At 38.5% G+C, this 22,254-nt stretch overlaps 1 protein-coding gene across 2 annotated transcripts in view; it reads right to left on the reverse strand.

The window, feature by feature from the left end:
- The window catches only part of BBS5 (Bardet-Biedl syndrome 5 protein), a 137,725-nt gene that overhangs the window by 63,758 nt on the left and 51,713 nt on the right, over nt 1-22,254 (reverse strand). Inside the window, exons 6-7 of one of the 2 annotated variants that reach the window (XM_067138998.2) lie at nt 18,991-19,092; nt 522-713 (exon numbers count right to left, since the gene is read on the reverse strand). In XM_067138998.2, the coding sequence (XP_066995099.2) occupies nt 522-713; nt 18,991-19,092 (294 nt within the window). The remainder of the gene's footprint in view (nt 1-521; nt 714-18,990; nt 19,093-22,254) is intronic. The other variant, XM_067138999.2, reaches the window with a different exon arrangement.

Raw genomic sequence — 22,254 nt, forward strand, 5'->3', positions numbered from 1 at the left:
GAGAAACCTGGACATTGAACAAATGTGATATAAACATCCATAAAGTTTGGGATGTGGTACTGGCAATGTTTGGAAAAACTAAGCTGAGTGGAGATAATGATCAACGCGGATGTACTCAAGCGAGTAAACGAGAAGCAACAGCTAATCAATAAATCAAGAAAAGAAGACCAAAATGGCTGGAGCACAGATTGTGACAGGGTGGTTTGATAACTGAAATATCTGAGGGCAAAATACCTGGAAAACACCCTTGTGGGAAGCCAAAAATCATATTTATGAAGACAATCTTCAGTTGTACTGGTCTAATATAAATTATGTAGAAGCTAAAAGAACAGCCCAAGATAGATTCATTTGGAAAAGTCTCATCATAGGGACAAACCAGTTGTAAGACTGAATAGATGATGATGATGAAGATGATGGAAAGGTAACAACTGGTAACAGGTAGATTTTCACTAAGTCCATTTTCAATGAACTAAAATAATATCATGTTAATCAACAAAATTTAAAATAAGAAATAATGTTACCTGATCTCCAACTGTGTACTGCACTCCAAAGATAGGATTCTTGCTATAAACCTTATGTAAAGACGAAAGTTCTTTATATACACTTTGAAGTTTATCACCTGGGTCAATGCGGAAGCCTAAGACATACCCTCCACTGCATTCAGCACTTTCTACAACGAGAGCAGTTCCAAACTTCGACGAGCGAATTCTTACCTACAAACAGAAACACATACACATTAGAAATATACTGAAATACAATGAAATTACATCAATTTCTAAACATATTATCATATAAATCCCAGTAGATGAAGTGAGGAGCGAGTTCATTGAAATACTTTTTCAAAAAAATTGCACATATCTCTACTTTTATATCTCTGTTTCTGATGCTCACAGAAATGTCAGGTATCAAAATGTGAGTAGATGAACCAGCTTCAATTAAACTAATATGTAATAAATTTAACTATTACAAAAAAGTAGCATTAACATTTTGAAAACATTAAAAAATAAAAGTCATATTCATCTTATTCTTAGCATAGGCCGTTGTGTCCTCTGGTTTAAGATTCCTGATTCTTAGGTCAGTGTTTATGGTGTGAAGCCACCTAATTTGGGTCTTCCTCATTGCCCCTAAACTCCTACTGCAAGATGGTATGCTAAGTTAATGACAGTCATGTGGTGCTCGTAAGGCATATCCATAACAATGAAGTCTCCATTCCTGCACATTCTCATTGATGGGAACCACATCAGTCAACTATATGATGGCCGAGCAGAGAAATCCCCAGTGTTCTTCACAACATCCACACTTCCATGTTGTACAGTGAATGTTCAGCATTCCAGTGAGCAGGCCAGCACCATACAGTGTAACTAATGTCAAAATATTGCCCATCTAATAAAATTTAAAAAAGTTTATGATAATTGATTTTTAAAGAGGCCAAACATTCAGGTCAGGGATTCAATTTTTAAAAAAGGCAAAGAGAGAGTATAATTGAATAGCCAATAAACTTCTCTACAAACACAGGAATTTCTGACAAAGATAAAAATAACTACTATATTTTAATATTATATTAACATATCTTTAACCCATATTAAAAAAATTGCCAATCTAAAATTAGTCTAGATATATTATTTAACAATGATTTAATCTCATGCCATACTTTGACGGAATGTTCCGTCCAGCTAGTGAAAGGTGCAGACATAATTTGACGGACATCTGTCCGTGTGCAAGGACTACCTACAGATACAGTACATATTTATGGTTACCGAGCCAGTGAGGTTTGTTCTATAAGTTTCAAAATGTAACCAACAGATGTCAGGAACTACCTGAATTTTGTTTTTATATCATAAACGGTAACTCGCACCTGGAATAAGAAAAATAAAATGCATCTCACTGTGTATTATTTGTAAATAAATATAGCAGAGGCCTGGAATGGAGCGGATGGTGTTATTCATGACTGGCTTGAGAATACTGATGTTGAGATTCACTATAAAAGTGTGCGAAGTGAAAATAATTCATCTTCACATGATACCGGTCAACATGAATCTGATTCCATTTCCGAAGAACCAGTGCCAACGGATAATTTAAGATTTACACAAGGTAGAACAACATCAACAGGTAGGATCATCAGTAATGACTGAAATTGGGAACTTGAAGCTAATGAACTTACTGATGTCATATGTAAGCCAGTTTGTGAAATTCACTCTGTGGTAAAGAGAAGCTTAGAAGATAATCCAACAGAATTGCAAACGGTCAATGAATTTCTAACCCCACAGTTCCGGGATCATGCACGAAAATAAACCAATGCTTATGTCTGTAAATATCATGCTTCTTTGCCAAATTCCCCTCACACTGGTAATATTCTCTTGACGCCTCAGGGTCGATATACTGGCTACTACCCATCAGAAATAGCTCCAACTGAGAAGAAATTAGAGCCGTCCAGGCGATGCAGAGTCGTACAGGGAACTCTGCAAAAATACCTCATTAGAGTACCTAAAATGAGAGGTTGCTTTGCATGTGGACACCTATTTTTTTAGTGTTGCATACATAAGAGAACTTCTCCAAACCATAAATGTATGGTGGAATGCAAAAAAGAGTTGCTTGCATGTGTGTAACACCATGTATATAGTCGTTTGCAATTACTTAAAATAACTGATAAAATAAATAGTATGTAGGGGCACAATGTTTTCCAAAAATTTGGTAAATCAAAGGGTTAAAGACCTATTATATCCATCACCTTAGTACAAACATATTACTGAATGTAAAAGGTTGCAGAATGATTTTTTTAGTAATACACTGGCCAGTTACCCTGCTACAGTAATGGGAACAGACTGTACAGCCAGCATCTTAACACTGAGTGTGGGTGACTGTAAATAACCTGACCCCATGAGAGGATCAATGGGTTTGGGCAAACGAGTTCCCTCTGGAGCGGTGCAGATTCCCTCAGAGTAGGAAATGTTTCTGGAAGCCATGAATCAGTATCACTTCCCAGGTTAGGAGCAGCTGTAAGAGGCATCAGTAGTCCATGTTAGGAGTGGACTGATCACCTGCTGGCAGTAGCAACCGAACCATAATAACAGCCTAAAATTATAATGGCACTTTTAAATCAGCCTCAGAAAAGGCTTGGACATTCCCTGGAAACAACGCGCAGTTCTTATGCAGGGGGAACTGTGAGAAGAGGATGACCAGCAGAGAATGTTTTGAAGGAGGGGATAATCAACCTCACGGAAAGTCAAAAGAGGTGATTGATTTTATGGAGAAGGAGAATACAGCTATGATAGGATGCAATGAGGTTAAGTGGAAAGTAAAAGGAAAGAAGTTGAGGAAAGGATACACTCTCAACTGGAGTGGAGGACATAGAGTAAAAAATGGCGTGGAGATAATAACCAATAAGAACTTAGATGAGTATGTAGATAAGGAGGACAACATAAGTGATAGAATAATCATCAAGATAGCTTAGGACAGAGAATGAAGTAAAGTACCGTATTTGCGTATTAGACCCCTTTTTTCCCCACTTTTACAGCCAAAAATAATAATATGCGATAACCTTAAAATTTTGTGCAGCGAACACATGATTTCTACGTTACAAAGAGCTATAAATTGTACGTGTAAACATTTTATACTATTATTTAACAAACTTAGAATATATTTAAGTAATACTGGCTATTTTCGTCAGAAGGCAGTGTTTCTAAACGTAAAAAGACAAAAAATGGTGAACACGACTTTTAGGCCTACGGTACATATAAAAGTCTGTTTTAGTTACTCATATCATGTCATTCATTACATCTCATTAATTCCTCTGGTGAGGTTGATGTCAGGAAGGGCATACGGCCATAAAAACTCGCTACGAAGATTCGTCTCACTTCATACTCGATCCCGTAGAAGAAAGGGATAAGGGTATCGTGTTATCATATAGTTAAATATTGATACAAAAGAACTTAATGACCAGTCATTTGTCTCTGTCAGTTCAGCAGTAGACCTACCACACAGTAAACCTGATCACTGCTTTCATCTGAATTATCGCCTTGCTCTGCCAACTTCCCTGCCTTGCTACCGGCGTGTCGGCATTCTAAGTGACATCATCTTCACTGCTATCTCTCGTCAGTCGCGTCAGCCATACTTCATTCTCTTTGAGCCGTGCACTGCAATCAAGAGCATACGAGGCCCCGTCTTTTTGAACGTCTCAAAAATAATTTTGTTCCCAACTATGGAGTCTAAACAGTGTAAATCTATTCCCAGATGGTCTCTGATATTCCCTGTTGGTGTATATGTAGCAGAAGCCACTCATTCCAAATAAAGCCGTACTGTAGAAGGCATGCCAAACCATCAGCTGATAACTAGCGTATGTTACGAGTTGTACTTCCGAATGTAATGCATAGTAACTGGAAACATTCTTTTAATAACTGCGGCTGTTGAAACACAGACCCTTATTTTTTAGTATATTTAATGCTTGTTCTCTACATTTATCACATCAGGATTTGCGTAAACAGCTGTCCATGAGATAAGACAGACCACATTGTTTAGGTTAGGTATATTATCGCCCTGATAGTGCCAAAAGTTCGACGAAAAAAATAAAAATAACAGGAAAATATACTGCATTTATGGATATCTACAGGTGTGGCGGTAATGAGTTTTATGATCATAATGTTTAATTTTGTACGTTCGTTGTCTCTTTTTATTAACGCATACCCTAGTATGTTTTCTTTGGCGTCTCCGAAAATCCTTTAAAGTACGTCGAGACATAAAATTATTATTATTTGTTAGGTACGTTGGCAAGTAAAACGATCGTTTTAATTGGATAGCTTTTATCACGTTTTAAACTTACTTCTCTCCAAATATATACCTATAATGGGCCGAGTACATTTTCTTTACTTTGACGAGCAAAATAACATACATTTAAAGACCAGTCATATATATTACACACAAATACAAATACCGATGTACGTAACTGGCTTGGGAAAATGTGATATATATGTATACAGCAAAGCACAACAGTTGACAATACCTATTTACCAGGACAATAAGTATGTCGAGGAATGTCTCAACAAAATAACAAAGTTCTATTTCAATAATTACTTCCCAAAAATTAGCGGTATTCCTAATAAAAATAAGAATAATAATATTAAGTATTTATTCGTCAATTCTTGCTTGTTGAACGTTCAACAGATCAAGATGTAAACTAAGAATATATAAAACAAACTGATGGTAGAACAATTCTCAAAATATTCTTTAATTATTGGAGGTTGCAAATTCGTAACACGCAACACATATGCACGATGTCATCCACGTGTGGAAAAAGTCCTGTTGGCAATTTCTGTAATATATTGTATACTAGCTGCTGTACCCGTGCTTCGCTACGGGATTCTCAGAAAGACTGACTTGGTGGTTTTCCTAACTTAATTCAACATAGGTCATTACAAAAACGTCAGTAGGAATTTAGTGATTGAAAGGAATGTTATCATATAAAATACTCAATCAAATGGAAAAAAACCGCACACTTTCTCACTTTCAACTAAGAGTACTACGGTGCCGATCTAAGAGTCCAAAGTTCCAGAGCTGGAATAACCAGGTCGCAGACTGCCGTGGACACTGCTTTGTCATTATTCCATTAAATATGCACACTACTCATTCCAATCAGTGGCTCAGAGTAGGGATTGTATAGCTCGAATACTATGATGAACCAGTGTGTTACGTACCAGATATATCAGAAAATGTATGAACCAGAGGAATGGCAAACTAAAGAAGAAAGTTATCTTACACCTCAGCTACTTCCCACCAATATACAGGCAGGCTGTTACAGTCGGTACGACCAGGCGAGTTGGCCGTGTGGTTAGGGGCGCGCAGCTGTGAGCTTGCATCTGGGAGATAGTGGATTCGAACCCCACTGCCGGCAACCCTGAAGACGGTATTCGGGAGATAGTGGGTTGGAGCCTCTCTGTCGGCAGCCCTGACGATGGTTTTCCGTGGTTTCCCATTTTCACATCAGGCAAATGCCGGGACTGTACCTTAATTAAAGCCACGGCCGCTTCCTTCCACTTCCTAGACCTTTCCTATCCCATCGTCGCCATAAGACATATCTGTGTCGGTGCGACGTTAAGCAAAAAAAAAAAAAAGAGATGGTATTCCGTGGTTTCCCATTTACACACCAGTCACACCAGGCTGTACGTTAAAGCCAAGGCCGCTTCCTTCACACCACTATTCATTTCCTATCCCATCGTCGCCATAAGACCTACCTGTGTCGGTGCGACGTCAAGCAAATTTTAAAAAACCTCGGTACGCTGCAGTAATCCTATCTATCGGGGATAAGAGGAAACAGAAGACAAAAAGCACATCACAACAAACAATGGTCAATGTAATGTTATTGTTGATAAAGTTTATAAGCTTTCTATATTGCAGGCCTTCACATTAGTTTTCTTTCGACTCTGTGATATTAGGGTGTCTTACAAAATTATTTATATCGTAGATTGTAGTTCCTTATTCTCAGTCTTTACATACCGATTTTCACTAAATTCTGTTTACCCATTTTCTCGTGACTCGGCGCTGATTTGGACAAGTAACAAAAATCCAAATTCATGAATATCTCCGATTATATGCGGTACGGTAACAATGTATACGACATAAGTGATTGGAAATTTAATAACTTCTTACATAACTACTACTAACTTACGACATAACTAAAGTCATGTTAGTTATGTAGTATCGATACGACCACTAATAACATAAATAACTTATTTGAGAATTAAATTTCAGGCCTTCCCCTAAACTACCATTTCACTCAGCGTGAATAAAATAATTTATAGCCGAGCTTGTAGTGGTTTATCACCCGACATTACATACCGATTTTCATTAAATTCTCTTCAGCCGTTTTCTCGTGATGCGTGTACAGACAGACAGACAGACAGACAGACAGACAGACAGACAGACAGACAGACAGACAGACAGACAGACAGACAGACAGACAGACAGACATACATTACGGAAAAGTAAAAAATGCATTTTCTTGTTACTGTGGACATGACCGATACAGAAATAACGTTCTTTTCAAATTCTGAGCAATGCACAGACAAAACTTGTATTTTATATATGGATTACATTTAAGGCCTTCCAATAAACTACCATTTCACTCAGTGCGAATAACATTACTGATAGCCTAGATTATAGCGACCTATTCCCCGACTTTGCATACCAATTTTCGTGAAGATACGACCACTAATAAAATAAATATTTGAAAGTTAAATTTTAGGCCTTCCCCTAAACTACCATTTTCTCAGCGTGTATAGCCTATATTGTAGCGACTTATTTCCCATCTCTGTCTAGCAACTTTCATTAAGACACGACCACTAATAACATAAATACTTGAGAATTAAATTTCAGGCCTTCACGGAACTACCATTTCTCTCAGCGTGATTAAAATAATTTATAGCCTAGATTGTAGCGGTTCATCACCCGACTTTACATTCCGATTTTCATTAAATTCTCTTCAGCCGTTTTCTCGTGATGCATGTACAGACAGACAGACAGACAGACAGACAGACAGACAGACAGACAGACAGACAGACAGACAGACAGACAGACAGACAGACAGACAGACAGACAGACAGACAGACAGACAGACAGACAGACAGACAGACAGACAGACAGACAGACATTACGGAAAAGTAAAAATTGCATTTTCTTGTTACTGTGGACATGACAGATACAGAAATACCATTCTTTTCAAATTCTGAGCAATGTACAGACAAAACTCTTATTTTATATATATAGATTTTGATTCTTTGAATACATCTTTCTACGTGAATTCTAACACTCGCAATATTGTAAGTACTCTCAACTTCCTCAACTGTTAATTTCCCGTCATGTAAGAACGGTGGTCTCACGATTACGACACCGCGGCCAGATAAGTTAGTTCTGATGCCAGAAAATCCTTTATCAGCCGTGACCTCATCGCCAGGTTGAAGGAAAGGAAAGTCAATAGCTCTTCCACCGTAATGTTTAGATTTAAAGGCGATCATACCACTAGGCATGATTGCAATTAAAACTTTTGCAGTGTAGCAACCCTTGTATAGAGAATAGAAATACACTTTCTGATCTACTTGGGGAGGCTGTTCAATCCTAAATTCTGTGCAGTCAATAATGACTCAACAATTACTGTAATTTCTCTTAAAGGTTGGAGGCATTGTTTCTTGAACACTTTCCTTACTAGGCCAGAATATGAAATGTTTCGTACGCAGTGCCAGTTGCATAAGCACGGTCGTAAAAATACGTGAAATTGTTGTCCTGTGAACACCGAATAGCACTCTCTAAGCAGAATAGGAGAGTCCGGTTTTCATTTTCACTAGGAAAATCAATAATCTGGTTTCTTTACATAATTTTGAAAAGCTACAGTTTGGTAATAACGCAAGCAGCAAGGCAAAGACGTTGAAGTTCACGCCTGTCAAATCATGCATTTGTGCACTGTTCCTTATGGAACTGTAGCCTTGGAAACCTGGACCCTTGTTGTCTGCATGATCGTCTTCTGTTCCACACATATCATGTATCGTAATGTCTCCCCCAGACCTAAATTAAGTGGAATACATGCTTGTATATTTATGTCGTTTTCAATTTATTGAACAAGAAAACATGAACTCTGAACAATGAAAATCAGTTGCATCTGTTCCCACGGATGCATCCTTGGTTATGTTACTTGGGCAAACTGACATGAAAATTTTCCGTCTGATTCTTCCTTTTTTAATCGCTTGAGTTGTCTGTGAAAGCGCTGTAAGCTGGATCCCGGCGACACATTCCTCTTCTTGTATTCATCCGGAAATATTGTGGGAACATAGGCTGGACTTAGTGGGTGTCCAGATCTTTTGTTTCCGATGAAATGTCCACTACATAATCTTGAGTAAGTCGTAGGTTGCCAAAGTGATCAATCAGTGCTAAAAATTAAAACTAAAATTAAATTAAATCGGATGAACTGAACTTATTACAAACATGTGCAGTAAGTATGTGTAGGCCTACTTACTTCGTTTGGTTAACTGCTTGTATTCATCACCTCCTTCGGTCCACTTCTATCGCTCATTTTCGAAAACAATAAAACTCTACTTCACTTCCCGTATTTGCGTAAGTACTGGAACATTCGACAACACAACAATTGCGTTTACTTGATCTCCTTTTCTCTGCCATTATCATCAGAGTAACTACACGCTCAGTCATAACAGAACAGCTACTGCGAGTATGCCTCACGTGTTGTTCTCCACCCGGCCGCTAGAGCGACACGCACGGTGCCTATATATTGCAGGTCAGAGCGTCCAGGTGCAAAGCAGTTCCGGGTACCTTACTCGATTTCACTGTCAGGTATGAGGGATTTCACAAATCACGACAGGCACACATTTTCAGGAATACTTTATGCATTGCATATGTCTTTGGAGTGTACAGACCGGGAAAGGGTAGCGCTGACGCTGATTCAGAATTATTTGATAAGATAATCAGCTATGTTGGAAATGATATGGAAAGGAATGTGATAGTAGCAGGTGATCTTAATTTTCCAAATGTCAATTGGGAAGGTAATGCGAACGACAGGAGGCATGACCAACAAATGGCAAATAAATTAATATGGGAAGGGCACCTGATTCAGAAAGTGATGGAATGAACTAGAGGGAAGAATATTTTGGATGTGGTGCTGATAAAACCAGATGAGCTCTATAGAGAAACCAAAGTAATAGATGGTATTAGTGACCACAAAGCTGTTTTTGTCATAGTTAAAAATAAATGTGAAAGAACGGAAGGTATTAAAATTAGGACTATTAGGCAGTACCATATGGCTGATAAAACAGGCATGAGGGAGTTTAAAAAAAGTAACTATGATCACTGGAAAATGGTAAATAAAAATGTAAACAGACTCTGGGATGGGTTTAAAGCAATTGTTGAGGAATGTGAAAATAGGTTTGTTCCTTTAAAGGTGGTAAGGAATGGTAAGGATCCACTATATTATAACAGAGAAGTAAAGAGACTAAGTAGGAGGTGCAGATTGGAAAGAAATAGAGTTAGAAATGGTTATGGAAGTAAGGAGAAATCGAAGGAACTTACTAGGAAATTGAATCTAGCAAAGAAGTCAGCTAAGGATAACATGATGGAAAGCATAATTGGTGGTCATACAAATTTTAGTGAAAAATGGAAGAGTATGTAGAGGTACTTTAAGGCAGAAACAGGTTCAAAGAAGGACATTCCAGGAATCATTAATGAACAAGGGGAGTGTGTATGTGAGGATCTTCAAAAGGCAGAAGTATTCAGTCAGCAGTATGTAAAGATTGTTGGTTACAAGGATAATGTCCAGATAGGGGATGTGAGTAACACTAAAGAAGTATTAAAATTTACCTATGATAACAATGACATATACAGTAAGATACAAAAGTTGAAAACTAGAAAAGCAGCTGGAATTGATAAGATTTCTGGGGATATACTAAAGGCAATGGGTTGGGATATAGTACCATATCTGAAATACTTATTTGATTATTGTTTGGTTGAAGGAGCTATAACAAATGAATGGAGAGTTGCTATAGTAGTCCCTGTGTATAAAGGAAAGGGTGATAGACATAAAGCTGAAAATTACAGGCCAGTCAGTTTGACATGCATTGTATGTAAGCTTTGGGAAAGCATTCTTTCTGATTATATTAGACATGTTTGCATAATTAATAACTGGTTTGACAGAAGGCAGTTTGGGTTTAGGAAAGGTTATTCGACTGAAGCTCAGCTTGTAGGATTTCAGCAAGATATAGCAGATATCCTGGATTCAGGAGGCCAAATGGACTGTATTGCGATTGACCTATCTAAGGCATTTGATAGGGTAGATCATGGAAGACTACTGGCAAAAATGAGTGCAATTGGACAAGAAAAAAGAGTGACTGAATGGGTGGCTATATTTCTAGAAAACAGAACTCTGAGAATTAGAGTAGGCAAAGCATTATCAGACCCTGTAATAATTAAGAGGGGAATTCCTCAAGGCAGTATTACTGGACCTTTATGTTTTCTTATATATATCAATGATATGTGTAAAGAAGTTCAATCAGAGATAAGGCTGTTTGCAGATGATGTTATTCTGTACAGAGTAATAAATAAGTTATAAGATTGTGACCGGCTGCAGGGTGACCTCGATAGTGTTGTGAGATGGATGGTGGACAATGGTATGATGATAAACGGGGTTAAAAGTCAGGTTGTGAGTTTCACAAATAGGAAAAGTCCTCTCAGTTTTAATTACTGCGTTGATGGGGTGAAAGCTCCTTTTGGGGATCACTGTAAGTACCTAGGTGTTAATATAAGAAATGACCTTCATTGGGGTAATCACATAAATATGATTGTTAATAAAGGGTACAGATCTCTGCACATGGTTATGAGGGTATTTAGGGGTTGTAGTAAGGATGTAAAGGAGAGGGCATATAAGTCTCTGATAAGATCCCAACTAGAGTATGGTTCCAGTGTATGGGACCCTCACCAGGATTACTTGATTCTAGAACTGGAAAAAATCCAAAGAAAAGCAGCTCGATTTGTTCTGGGTGATTTCCGACAAAAGAGTAGCATTACAAAAATGTTGCAAAGTTTGGGCTGGGAAAATTTGGGAGAAAGGAGACGAGCTGCTTGATTAAATGGTATGTTCCGAGCTGTCAAAGGAGAGATGGCATGGGAGGACATCAGTAGACGAATAAGTTTGAGTGGTGTCTTTAAAAGTAGGAAAGATCACAATATGAAGATAAAGTTGGAATTCAAGGGGACAAATCGGGGCAAATATTCGTTTACAGGAAGGGGAGTTAGGGATTGGAATAACTTACCAAGGGAAATATTCAATAATTTTCCAATTTCTTTGCGATCATTTAAGAAAAGGCTAGGAAAACAACAGATAGGGAATCTGCCACCTGGGCGACTGCCCTAAATGCAGATCAGTAGTGATTGACTGATTGATACTTGTTGATAATTATAAATGATATATATTTTTTATAGTCCACCTCTGTCGTGGAGTGGTTAGTGTGATTGGCTGCCACCCCAGTTTTGATTCTCGGCTCTGCCACGAAATTTGAAAAGTGGTACAAGGGCAGGAACGGGGTCCACTCAGCGTCGGGAGGTCAACTGAGTAGATGGGGGTTTGATTCCCTCCTCAGCCATCCTCGAAGTGGTTTTCCGTAGATTCCCATTTCTTTCTCCTTCGGGTAAATGCCGGGATGTAGGCCCCTACCTAATGTAAGGCCACGGCCACTTCCTTCCCTCCCTCTTCCTTGCCTATCCCATCCAATCTTCCCATCTCTCCACTAGGCTCCTGTTCAGCATAGCAGGTGAGGTCGCCTGTTCAAGGTACTGGTCATCCTACCCAGTTGTATACCCGACCCAAACTCTTGCACTCCAGGACGCGCCCTTGAGGCGGTAGAGGTGAGAATCCTCGATGAGTCCAAGGGAAAAACCAACCCTGGAGGGTAAACAGATTAAGAAAGAAAGAAAGAAAGAAAGATATATTTGTAATGATAAACATTAGTAAAGAGCCAAATAACATTGGAAATCCAATAAAGGTTCATGCAAATATACCTCTTTTCAGTATATTACCTTTGAATTGTAATGTTCATGAAAGAATTTGACCAGCGTCGAAAAACAAAACGACAAGCGGGACTCGAGCCAGCGATTGCGGAGCTTGAACGCTAACCACTTGACCACCACTGTTTCACACTCATTATCACAACACACTGGTACATATTCGATGCAAAAACTTCTCTTGAGATTTTCTCGAGAACGCTTTAGTAGTACACCTTACTACTTGCACATTATCTTGTCCTAATGGACTACTGAATGTGTACAAAGTTTGAAGACACTCCGTGATCCGAACGTCGTGGCCACCCCTTGTAAGAGTATTATGCCTGTATTCAGTCTGTGTTTCTTAATTTGCGTCTATATTTCCTCCGCTTGTTGTGTTTTGTAGATAATGCAAAGCATAGTAGATAATTGTGGCATTAGTTTGATATTTAATCCAATTTTGAGATGGTATTCATATTTTAGAAAATTTAAGGAATTGCATAAATTTTTACAGAAATTTGTACCACAAATGTCACAAAAACCGTCTGATGCATGGCAGTTCTGTGAAATTACTGGTGATAAAAATAAGCAAAATGCAAATTTTGTGGCCGCATTTACGCGATGGGTGGTGGCGTATCAAATTTGTGGGATTATATCAAGAGGCATCACAAGGATGAAATGGGCAGGTCGGCTTCTCCAGCAGAAAGCAACATTGCTGTATTCAGCAAAATGGTTATGTTGTGAGAAAAGGGCATTGAATTTATGTTACCATACCAATAATGTATTTAAACATGCCGCCACACTACATTCACTCAGTAGTTTACTTGGTACTACCGGGTGATGACGTCACAACAACTGCTCCACTCCATCCCCACCACTAAGACATATAGCACGACTGATGCATGCTTGCAATGTGCGGGTTGGACACGAAGCTAGGCCTATTCATCTATTTGTGCGACGTCATCAGAGCTGCAGTAGACCTACGCTACATAGGCGGACATTTCTTAACTACGAAACACAGATGTACCGCATGGATTCGACGCGATTTTCATTGCGTAGGTCGTACGGACGAAACTATTCACAAATTTGTGTGATGTCATCAGAGCTGCAATAAGACTTGTACCCGCTTCGAAGCAGAATCGTCATCGTTCTCTGACGAATTACGTTGGGGGGTCTTATAGGCGAGATTTATTTTTTTCATTTTCTTCGTCTCGAAAAACCAAGGGGGTCTAATACGCGAGGGGGTCTAATACACCAGTAAATATGGTATTTCATCCAGGAGTATGCAACCCTCGACTGGGTGCAAAGAAGATGATATAGACAAATTCCTGGGGACACTGGAGAGAGAGAAATGAAGGATGTGGAAGCGAATGGCATGGGAGACTTTAATGCAGTGGTGGGGTGCAACAGGAAAGGAATGGAAGAAGAAATTTGACCTTTCGCATATGGAAGGAGGAATGAAGAGGGAGGAAAATTGAAGGACTTTTGTTTGAGAAATGGGTTAAGTGTGGGCAATACATGGTTCAGGAAGAAGAACAGTGGAAATAGTACAAGATGTGGATGGAGAAACAGAAGGACAAAGGCAGTAATTGATTACTTCTTGGTGGAAAGAGCACATCATAGACAGTTGTTAGTTGTGACAGCCTTGCCATGAGTGGCCTTTGATGGAGACCATAGAGTAGTGGTAGCAAAAATGAAAGTAGGAAAAATAGTAAAAATTAGAAATAAGAGGAAATAAAATATGGAAATGGAAATATATGGAAGTTCCTACAATCATTTAGTATTCTCTTTGCTTTCTTGCAAAATTTAAAGCTTACAATGACGTTTAACAGTTGAAGACATAGGTAAAGGCACATGAACACCTTGGTACTTCACAACTGAATGATGTACACAAAATCAAATAATCTCCGTAAGCTACTATGAGATTACAGTTGGCCAAGTTGATGCTAGAATGCACAGTTAAATAAATAATAATAATGTTATTTGCTTTACATCTCACTAACTATTTTTATGCTTTTCGGAGATGCTGAGGTGCCGAAATGTTTTCCCGTAGGAGTTCTTTTATGTGCCAGTAAATCTACAGACAGGTGGCTAACGTATCTGAGCACCTTTCAATACCACCGGACTGAGCCAGGATCGAACCTACCAAACTGGGGTCAGAAGACCAGTGCCTCAACCGTCTGAGCCACTCAGCCCGGCAAATACACAGTTAGTAACTATTTATAAAAGTACACTGGGCATTGAGAAGGGATCCGAGGACAGTACAGATTGAGTTGAGGTTAGGAGGAATGAAGGTAGGTCTCCCTCAAATAATGCCCAGGATAAGGTAAAAGGGGAGAAGTAGTGGAAGACAGGTGGGCTAATATCTTAAGTGTAAGGAAAATGAATAATAATTAATGTTGTTCATTTTACATCCCACTAACTACTTTTACAGTTTTGGGAGATCCCAGGGTGCCAGAATTTTGTCCTGTAGGAGTTCTTTTAAATGCCAATAAATCTACCAACACAAGACTGATATATATGGACACTTTCAAATACCACCGGATTGAGCCAGGATCGAACCTTCCAAGTTTGGGTCAGAAAGTAAGCGCCTCAACTGTCTGAGCCACTCAGTTCAGCAAGGAAAATGAGGGTAAAGGGTTTTCCTCAGAGAGTGAGCCCAGCAGAGTAATCGGTGACGAATTGGTATGAGTCACTACAGATAGAACAGCACAGGGAAGATGGAAGTGTCACTCAGGAGGTACTGGGCAAGAGGAATGGGAATGGTAGGAAAGGGAAACATAGAGTAGAGGATATGAAGTAGGTTCAGAAGGCATCAGGGAAGTTAAGGGAGACTAGGAGAGGAAGGGATCTAATGAGGTGGGTGGGGATGAGGCTCCAGTCATGGATGACTCTATTGTTAGGCATGTGGGGAAAGTGTGTGGAAAAAAGGGAACCAGGTTAGAGTTTTATCCAGGAATTGGGTTAAGGCATATGTTGAGGAAAATAGAAGGGAAGGAGGAGGGTAAGGAAAGGTGGTAATTGGTAGCAACAACGTAAGGCAAGCAGGAATAACTACTAACATAGTTGGGGATGTGTGGGATATGGTTACAGTAGCATGGGTGCATTGAAAGATTAAGTCCTATTTTACCGTGAACATTTAATGGACAGCAACAAACTGTGATATTTTATACTTTTAAACTACCTTGAAGAGTGCCATTACAGTTTTTAAGGATTATTAATGCATCTAGCTGACGATGACCCACCTCCGTGTCAAAACCAGTTCTAATGTTTTTTTAATGTATAAAATATAAGATTTGATTTATATCTTTGGGTATTGATCAGGTGGAACATACCCTCCCTTGAATTTAAATACTGAACTGGAGTTTTTATCATAGAGACAGGTTAGGAGAGGTAGGAGGGGGAGTATTTATACTAGTGAAAATGAATTCATAAGCTACGAAAAGGATGTTAATATGAAATTCAAAGTGTAAGACTTATCTCTAAAGAAAATACAGACGTGGCAAGGCTAGCACTGATGCAGAATTATTGAGACATTTTTCACCTTTTCAATACATTTATTATTGTTTTGTCTATACCAAGAATAAACTCATATTTAGAATGACATTTCATTATAGTAGTACGTTTCGTTCCTCTACACAGAACATCCTCAAATATAGAGATAATTTATATCTAAAAGACAATGGACAAGTTAATTCAAAGTAACATAGAAAACATTTAAGAAGCTTTTAAAAAAACACTTGTTTATCACAATGTTAATGTCTTTGTCTTCTTCTAGTTAGATGCTATCTGTCCTACCGGGCGAGTTGGCCGTGCGGTTAGGAGCGCACAACTGTGAGCTCGCATCCGGGAGATAGTGGGTTCGAACCCCACTGTCGACAGCCCTGAAGATGGTTTTCCGTGGTTTCCCATTTTCACACCAGGCAAATGCTGGGGCTGTACCTTAATTAAGGCCACAGCCGCTTCCTTCCCATTCCTAGGTCTTTCCTATCCCATCGTCGCCGTAAGACCTATCTGTGTCGGTGCGACGTAAAGCAAAAAAAAAAAAAAAAGCTATCTGTCCTATTAACACTATTTGGTAGCATCTTTTATCCTGAATTTAGTGGTTTGTAACTAAAAACTTCTTTGGATTGGCTAGTGCTATTTTCTGATGTTAACATTAAGAAAGGCACTCTAAGTTTAGCTGGGAAATACAGAAGTATTTATTTGTAGTCCAATGTGATTTGTTGTTATTAAGGAGTCTAGAAGAGGAAGTAAGAAGAGGTTTAGTTTATTTTAGTGTGAAGAAACTATGTTGTTACTGTGTGGGGATGTTAGAACATGTTAAGTACGTACTTCCTCGCTGGCCCCTTAGTGTAGCTGGTGACTGACAGCTTGTGCCAAACAGCAGTAAAAATCATGGAAGGTGGAGTGGAGGGAGTGGGAGGGGTATTACTGTGTTGGGGGAAACTTATGCTTGGTTGGAAGTTCATATCTTCATTGATGTCTTTTTAACTTATGTTTTTTGTGAAGCTGTTTTTAAAGTTTCTGCTGTTAGTATGTTAATGCTTTCTGTAATATAATTTATGTTAAAGTTAGGATTTTGCTTTTGGTCTTTTTCTATGTAGATTGTTTCTAAAATGTTCATTAAGATGTCTTTCAGTGCTGTACATACAATTATTAAGTCATGTCCTAGTGTAGTAAAGGTGCGTTTAAATTAACTCACGAGTGTCCTTGGTATCACGTTAAAAAATTTCTTCCGGTTTGTTCGATGTATGATGTTTTACATTGAGAACATTTAAGTTTGTACATTCTAGAGTTCAAATATCTATTAATATTTTGTGTAATGCTGTAGTGTTTGTAAATTAATTGACTATTATTGTTATTTGTGTGAAATTCTGTTTTGAAATTGAGTTTCTTAAAAATATTAGTGATTTGGTAAATATTATCATTACTGAAGGTGAAGGTGGCAAAATTCTTATTGTTATTCTTCTGTTCTTTTCTGAGTGTTTGAGGTTTATTCTTAATTTTTCTTATTATTTTATGGATGTAATCTTTGGTGTATCCGTTGTTGGTTGCTAATTTATAAATAATGTTAATTTCTTTACTTAGGTCTTGTGAGAAATGGATAATGTAGGCTCTGTTAAGCATACTTTCAAATGTAGCTTTTTTGTGGGTTTCTAGATGATGTGAATTTTTATAATAGTATTAAGGATTTGGGATGGTTTTCTGCAGATTTTGTATGATAAATGTTCATATTTTATTAATATCGTATGATCTAGGAAATTAAGTTTTTGATTGGTTTCAGTTTCCAGTATAAATTTCATGTATAAGTCCTATGTTATTTATTTGATCTGAAATTGTAGACCTGCTGTTAATTTCTTGATCTGTTATAACAAAAATGTGATATACATATCTAAGCCATAGCACTGTCCCTTTGATATTATTTAATACATTATTTTTCTCCAAGTGGTCCAGGTATATTTCTGCTAGGATTCCAAAAGCTGGAGCTCCAATTGGGAGCCCTTTTTGCTGGCAAACTTTATTATTGAAAGAAAAGCAATTGTTGTTAAAGGTAAATTCTAGAATAGTCATGAATTCCTCTATTTCTTTTTACTTAATTTACTTTTAAGTGTTAACATTTTTCTGATTAGATTGATTGTATCTTGAACTGGAATTTTAGAGTACATGTTTGTGATATCAAATGAATTTATAATATGAAGACTGTAATTTGATATTATTACCAGAATTACAGAATCCATTGACAAAAATTCATTCAACTAGCAAATGTTTCATGGTTATAGTTATTGGATTATGATCTCTATAAGCTCTTTGAAGTTTAGTTACTCTATAGGCTGCGGCTATCGAGGCACCTATTTTCTACGCAAGACAACAAAACAAGAAACCATGAAGGGCAAGGAGAATCTCTACATCCTCATTCACTGCTGTCTTCAAATAGACTGACTCTTTCTTCATCAATCCCAGTTCTTCTGTATTCCTCTCTTTTCAGCCCCTGATAAGCTTGTTTCTGCTCCCCAGCTCCATTGGGAGGGTGGATATCCACGCCCATTGAGGGGTCATATAGAGAGATCCTCAGTCTTGATGTGGGAAGTGTAGCAGAAGAAAAAAGCCAGATAAAGCAGGCAAAGGGATGAGACTACAAAGTAAAGATGATTACACGTGATAAGGACAAGACAGCCCAACGTGTCATTATAAGTAACAGAAAGGATCAATCACGTGACAAGTCAAGTAATATGTAGAAAGATTGGTCTTGCACTAACCTATCATCATGTTTGTCCTATTATGCCTTGCTTTTCATGTTCCTATCTTTGGAAGCATCGTTGGTAATTGGCTGAAATAGTGAAATATTCACTTAGCCTGTGATTTCTAGATAACTTCACAAGAGAGTTTTGACTAAACACACTGGCTACACTCTATCATGCAAACAAAAGTGAGATTTGAGAACACTGCTGAACACTGCTTACTTACATTAGTTATTTGAAGATATGGTAATGAAATATTGAAGTTTTCATTCATATCAGCAAACCACACAAGCCGAACATTGGTGATGATAAAAGTTCCAAGGCATCCCTGTTGATAGACACAGAAATATTCAGTCTCCAATTAAAACCTATTTTTAAATTCTGGCACAACCAGTAATTATACCAATACATTTGAAAATAAATTATTCTAGCAAATTTCATGAGACCAATACAGCTGAGAATGACAGAGAGCAAACATCTTCTGCATGTTATAAAATCAATACAATGGTAAGACAATGCAAATTACTATTTTAGCAAGACTAAAAACTCAAGAATACTTTTTTTTAAGAATTGGCTTTACGTCGCACTGACGCAGATAGGTTTTATAGCAACGATGGGACAGGAAAGGCCTAGGAGTGGGAAGGAAGTGGCCATGGCCTGGTGTGAAGATGGGAAACCACGGAAAATCATCTTCACGGCTGCCGACATTGGGGCTCGAACCCACTATCTGCCGGATGCAAGCTCACAGCTGCGCGCCCTTAATCGCATGGCCAACTCGCCCGGTAGGACAGATAGCATCTAACTAGAAGAAGAAGACAAACTCAACCGGTAAAGAATACTCGAATAGACAACTTCTGTGTATGAAATATCTACAACAGCATGTGTGGGCACAAGTGGCATTGAATCATGATTTGAATCTCACACCCGGAAGAGAGGTCTGAGATGGACCTGTTGCCTAGCTAGAGTTCTAAATACCTTAAGATTATATTTGTGCATTAATATACTGATTATCATGTCCAACTGCTTTAGGAATCATAATACAGTGGCTGACTGAAAAATACCAGACAATTAGGAAATTACTCAGGTAGCACAAAAAGGCACCATAGACCATAATATACTGTACTGTCGTTCTTGTTCTTAGAAGTGAAGCTTCCACGGTGTGTAGAGTTATTTAGTTCTTCTTCTGGGTTGAACCATGTTGTTGCTTTCTGTACACTCTGTACAGTTCAGCCGACATTTTGAATACATTGCAGTATTCTTTGTCAAGGCAAATTGTTCTTGTTATTAGGGTTGTCGATCCATCGACTGTATTGATGCAACTCTCTATGCTACTCTGTCTGTGCCATTCTCTTCATCTCTACATTAAATGTTACTTAAAATCTTTTCAGTCTGTCAAACACACAAATTGAGTAGAAATACAGTATTACACTATAACATACCCATAAAAAAAATCAACGAACTACTGAACAAGGAATGATATGTCTCGTTCTTAAAAGAACATCATCAGATTCTATCAAGTCACACTCGACTCAGTATTTGGAAATATTTATCTTTATTTCTATCAAAACACCTATGAAATTGAAATCCAGAACTTATCTTAATGAAGTCCTGCCTAGTCTCCACTCCAGCATACAATGTGAGGAATAGAAAAAAACCATTGCTCTTTCACTGGCCCTAATCCAAACCAGCTGCCAGTGTGCTGATCTTCATTATGTCACGCCCCCCACCCTGTTCAGTTTAATGACACGCTGCACTTTCCCTTGTGGTGCTTTATCCCCCCTGTTCCCTTAGTATTATCATTGCTGTTGTTCCTATGCTGACACTCACTCACAATGTGGAGAATGATCAGGCGAGGGCTACTACAACTGTAATTTGGAGATGGTGCGATGTTCAATTTATGGAGAGAATCCATGCACATTCCATGAACTGTCCTAATTTTTCCAAAGCACTGAAGTTGGTAGATGTAGTAATGGACAAAGAGGTTAGCACACTTGCAACATCATTTTACAGTGTATCTTTCACAAAGTTCTGGAATAACTTGCTATGAAAATGTTGTTCTAGAAGGAATTTTGTATTTGGGTTGGAGATGATTAATCATTTTAACCAAACTGTCTTCTACTATACTGGAGGCACAAAGATAATAATAATGTTATTGCTTTTATGTTCCACTAACTATTTTTATGGTTTTTGGAAATGCTAAGGTGCCGGAATTTAGTCCCTTAGGAGTTGTATTACATACCAGTAAATCTACAGACACGAGGCTGATGTATGTGAGAACCTTCAAATACCACCGGACTGAGCTAGGATCGAACCTGCCAATTTGGGATTAGAAGACCAGCGTTTCATCCGTCTGAGCCACTCAGCCCGACCACAAAGGCTTCCTGCTATCCATTCATCTATCAAGTTCATAACATGTTCTGCAGTTTTGTCTTTATCATTCCATTTTCTGCGCAAACCGACGATGCTTCCAAAGATAGGAACCACAGCTGCGTATCAACAGCTACAATTCAAGGTTGCGCTTACCCGGGCTAACTCAGTTGCGGTCCAGAGCATGGACACACGCTATAGGCAAAGTGCTTGTGCAGTTGTGCGTGACTTCATTGATCTTTGTTCATGTTATTGTGCACTTGATTTGCTGTTTTTGTGGAGAGAGAGTGTACAAGTTTTTTTTTTTAATGTTGTTAGGCTTTGAATAAATAATGGGAGGCAAAATTCTGGCTAGGGGATATTGCAATCCTTGCTTCAGTAAACCGTATGTATGACCCACAACAACCATTATTTGGAAATGTTATTTGTCTGCCCCTTACTCCTGTTTCCAGATACACTGTCAGAGATGAGGTAAAAGTAAACTCGTCTCCTCATCCCGAGGTGGTGCAGCTCTATTCAGGCACACCCCTGTTGGAGGTACCATTTTAACCACATACCAGCCCTCCTGCCATTCTTAAATTGTTGGCAGTACTGGGTATCGAACCCAGACCCCCAAGGACGGCAGCTAACAGTGCTAACCGTTACACTACGGAGGCGGACATAGATGAGGTAAGATGAAATGATATGGCATGTTTCACGGCCGGTTGAACTTCCTGATGGATCAACTGAGGAGGTAATGAAGATTAAATGAATGATAGCGAGTGAAATTGGGTAAGGAGGTGGAAGGAATCGGCTGTGGCCTATGAATAGGAACTGTCCTGTCTTTTGCCTGGAAGTGAAAGTGGGAAACCAGAAAAATAATTCTTAGGACAGCCAGCTGTGGTGTTCTAACCCACTGGTCTTCCAAATGTACAGCTTGGCTTTATAGCCATAGCTCATTCAAACATGCAGCCACTCTGCTCAGTTATTCGGAAATACTTCACCAAAAATAATAGCACAGGTGTTTGTAATTCTTGTTTAAAACCTTAAAAACTCTGACCAACAGTGTGATATCATTGAGGTGGCAGTTACAGGTTAAGCATCATAGGGTATTTTTTCAAGTATAATGAAGTGCAGGAATTAT

Source organism: Anabrus simplex, chromosome 2 (genome assembly GCF_040414725.1).
Source record: "Anabrus simplex isolate iqAnaSimp1 chromosome 2, ASM4041472v1, whole genome shotgun sequence".
In the NCBI taxonomy this organism is placed as follows: Eukaryota; Metazoa; Arthropoda; class Insecta; order Orthoptera; family Tettigoniidae; genus Anabrus; species Anabrus simplex.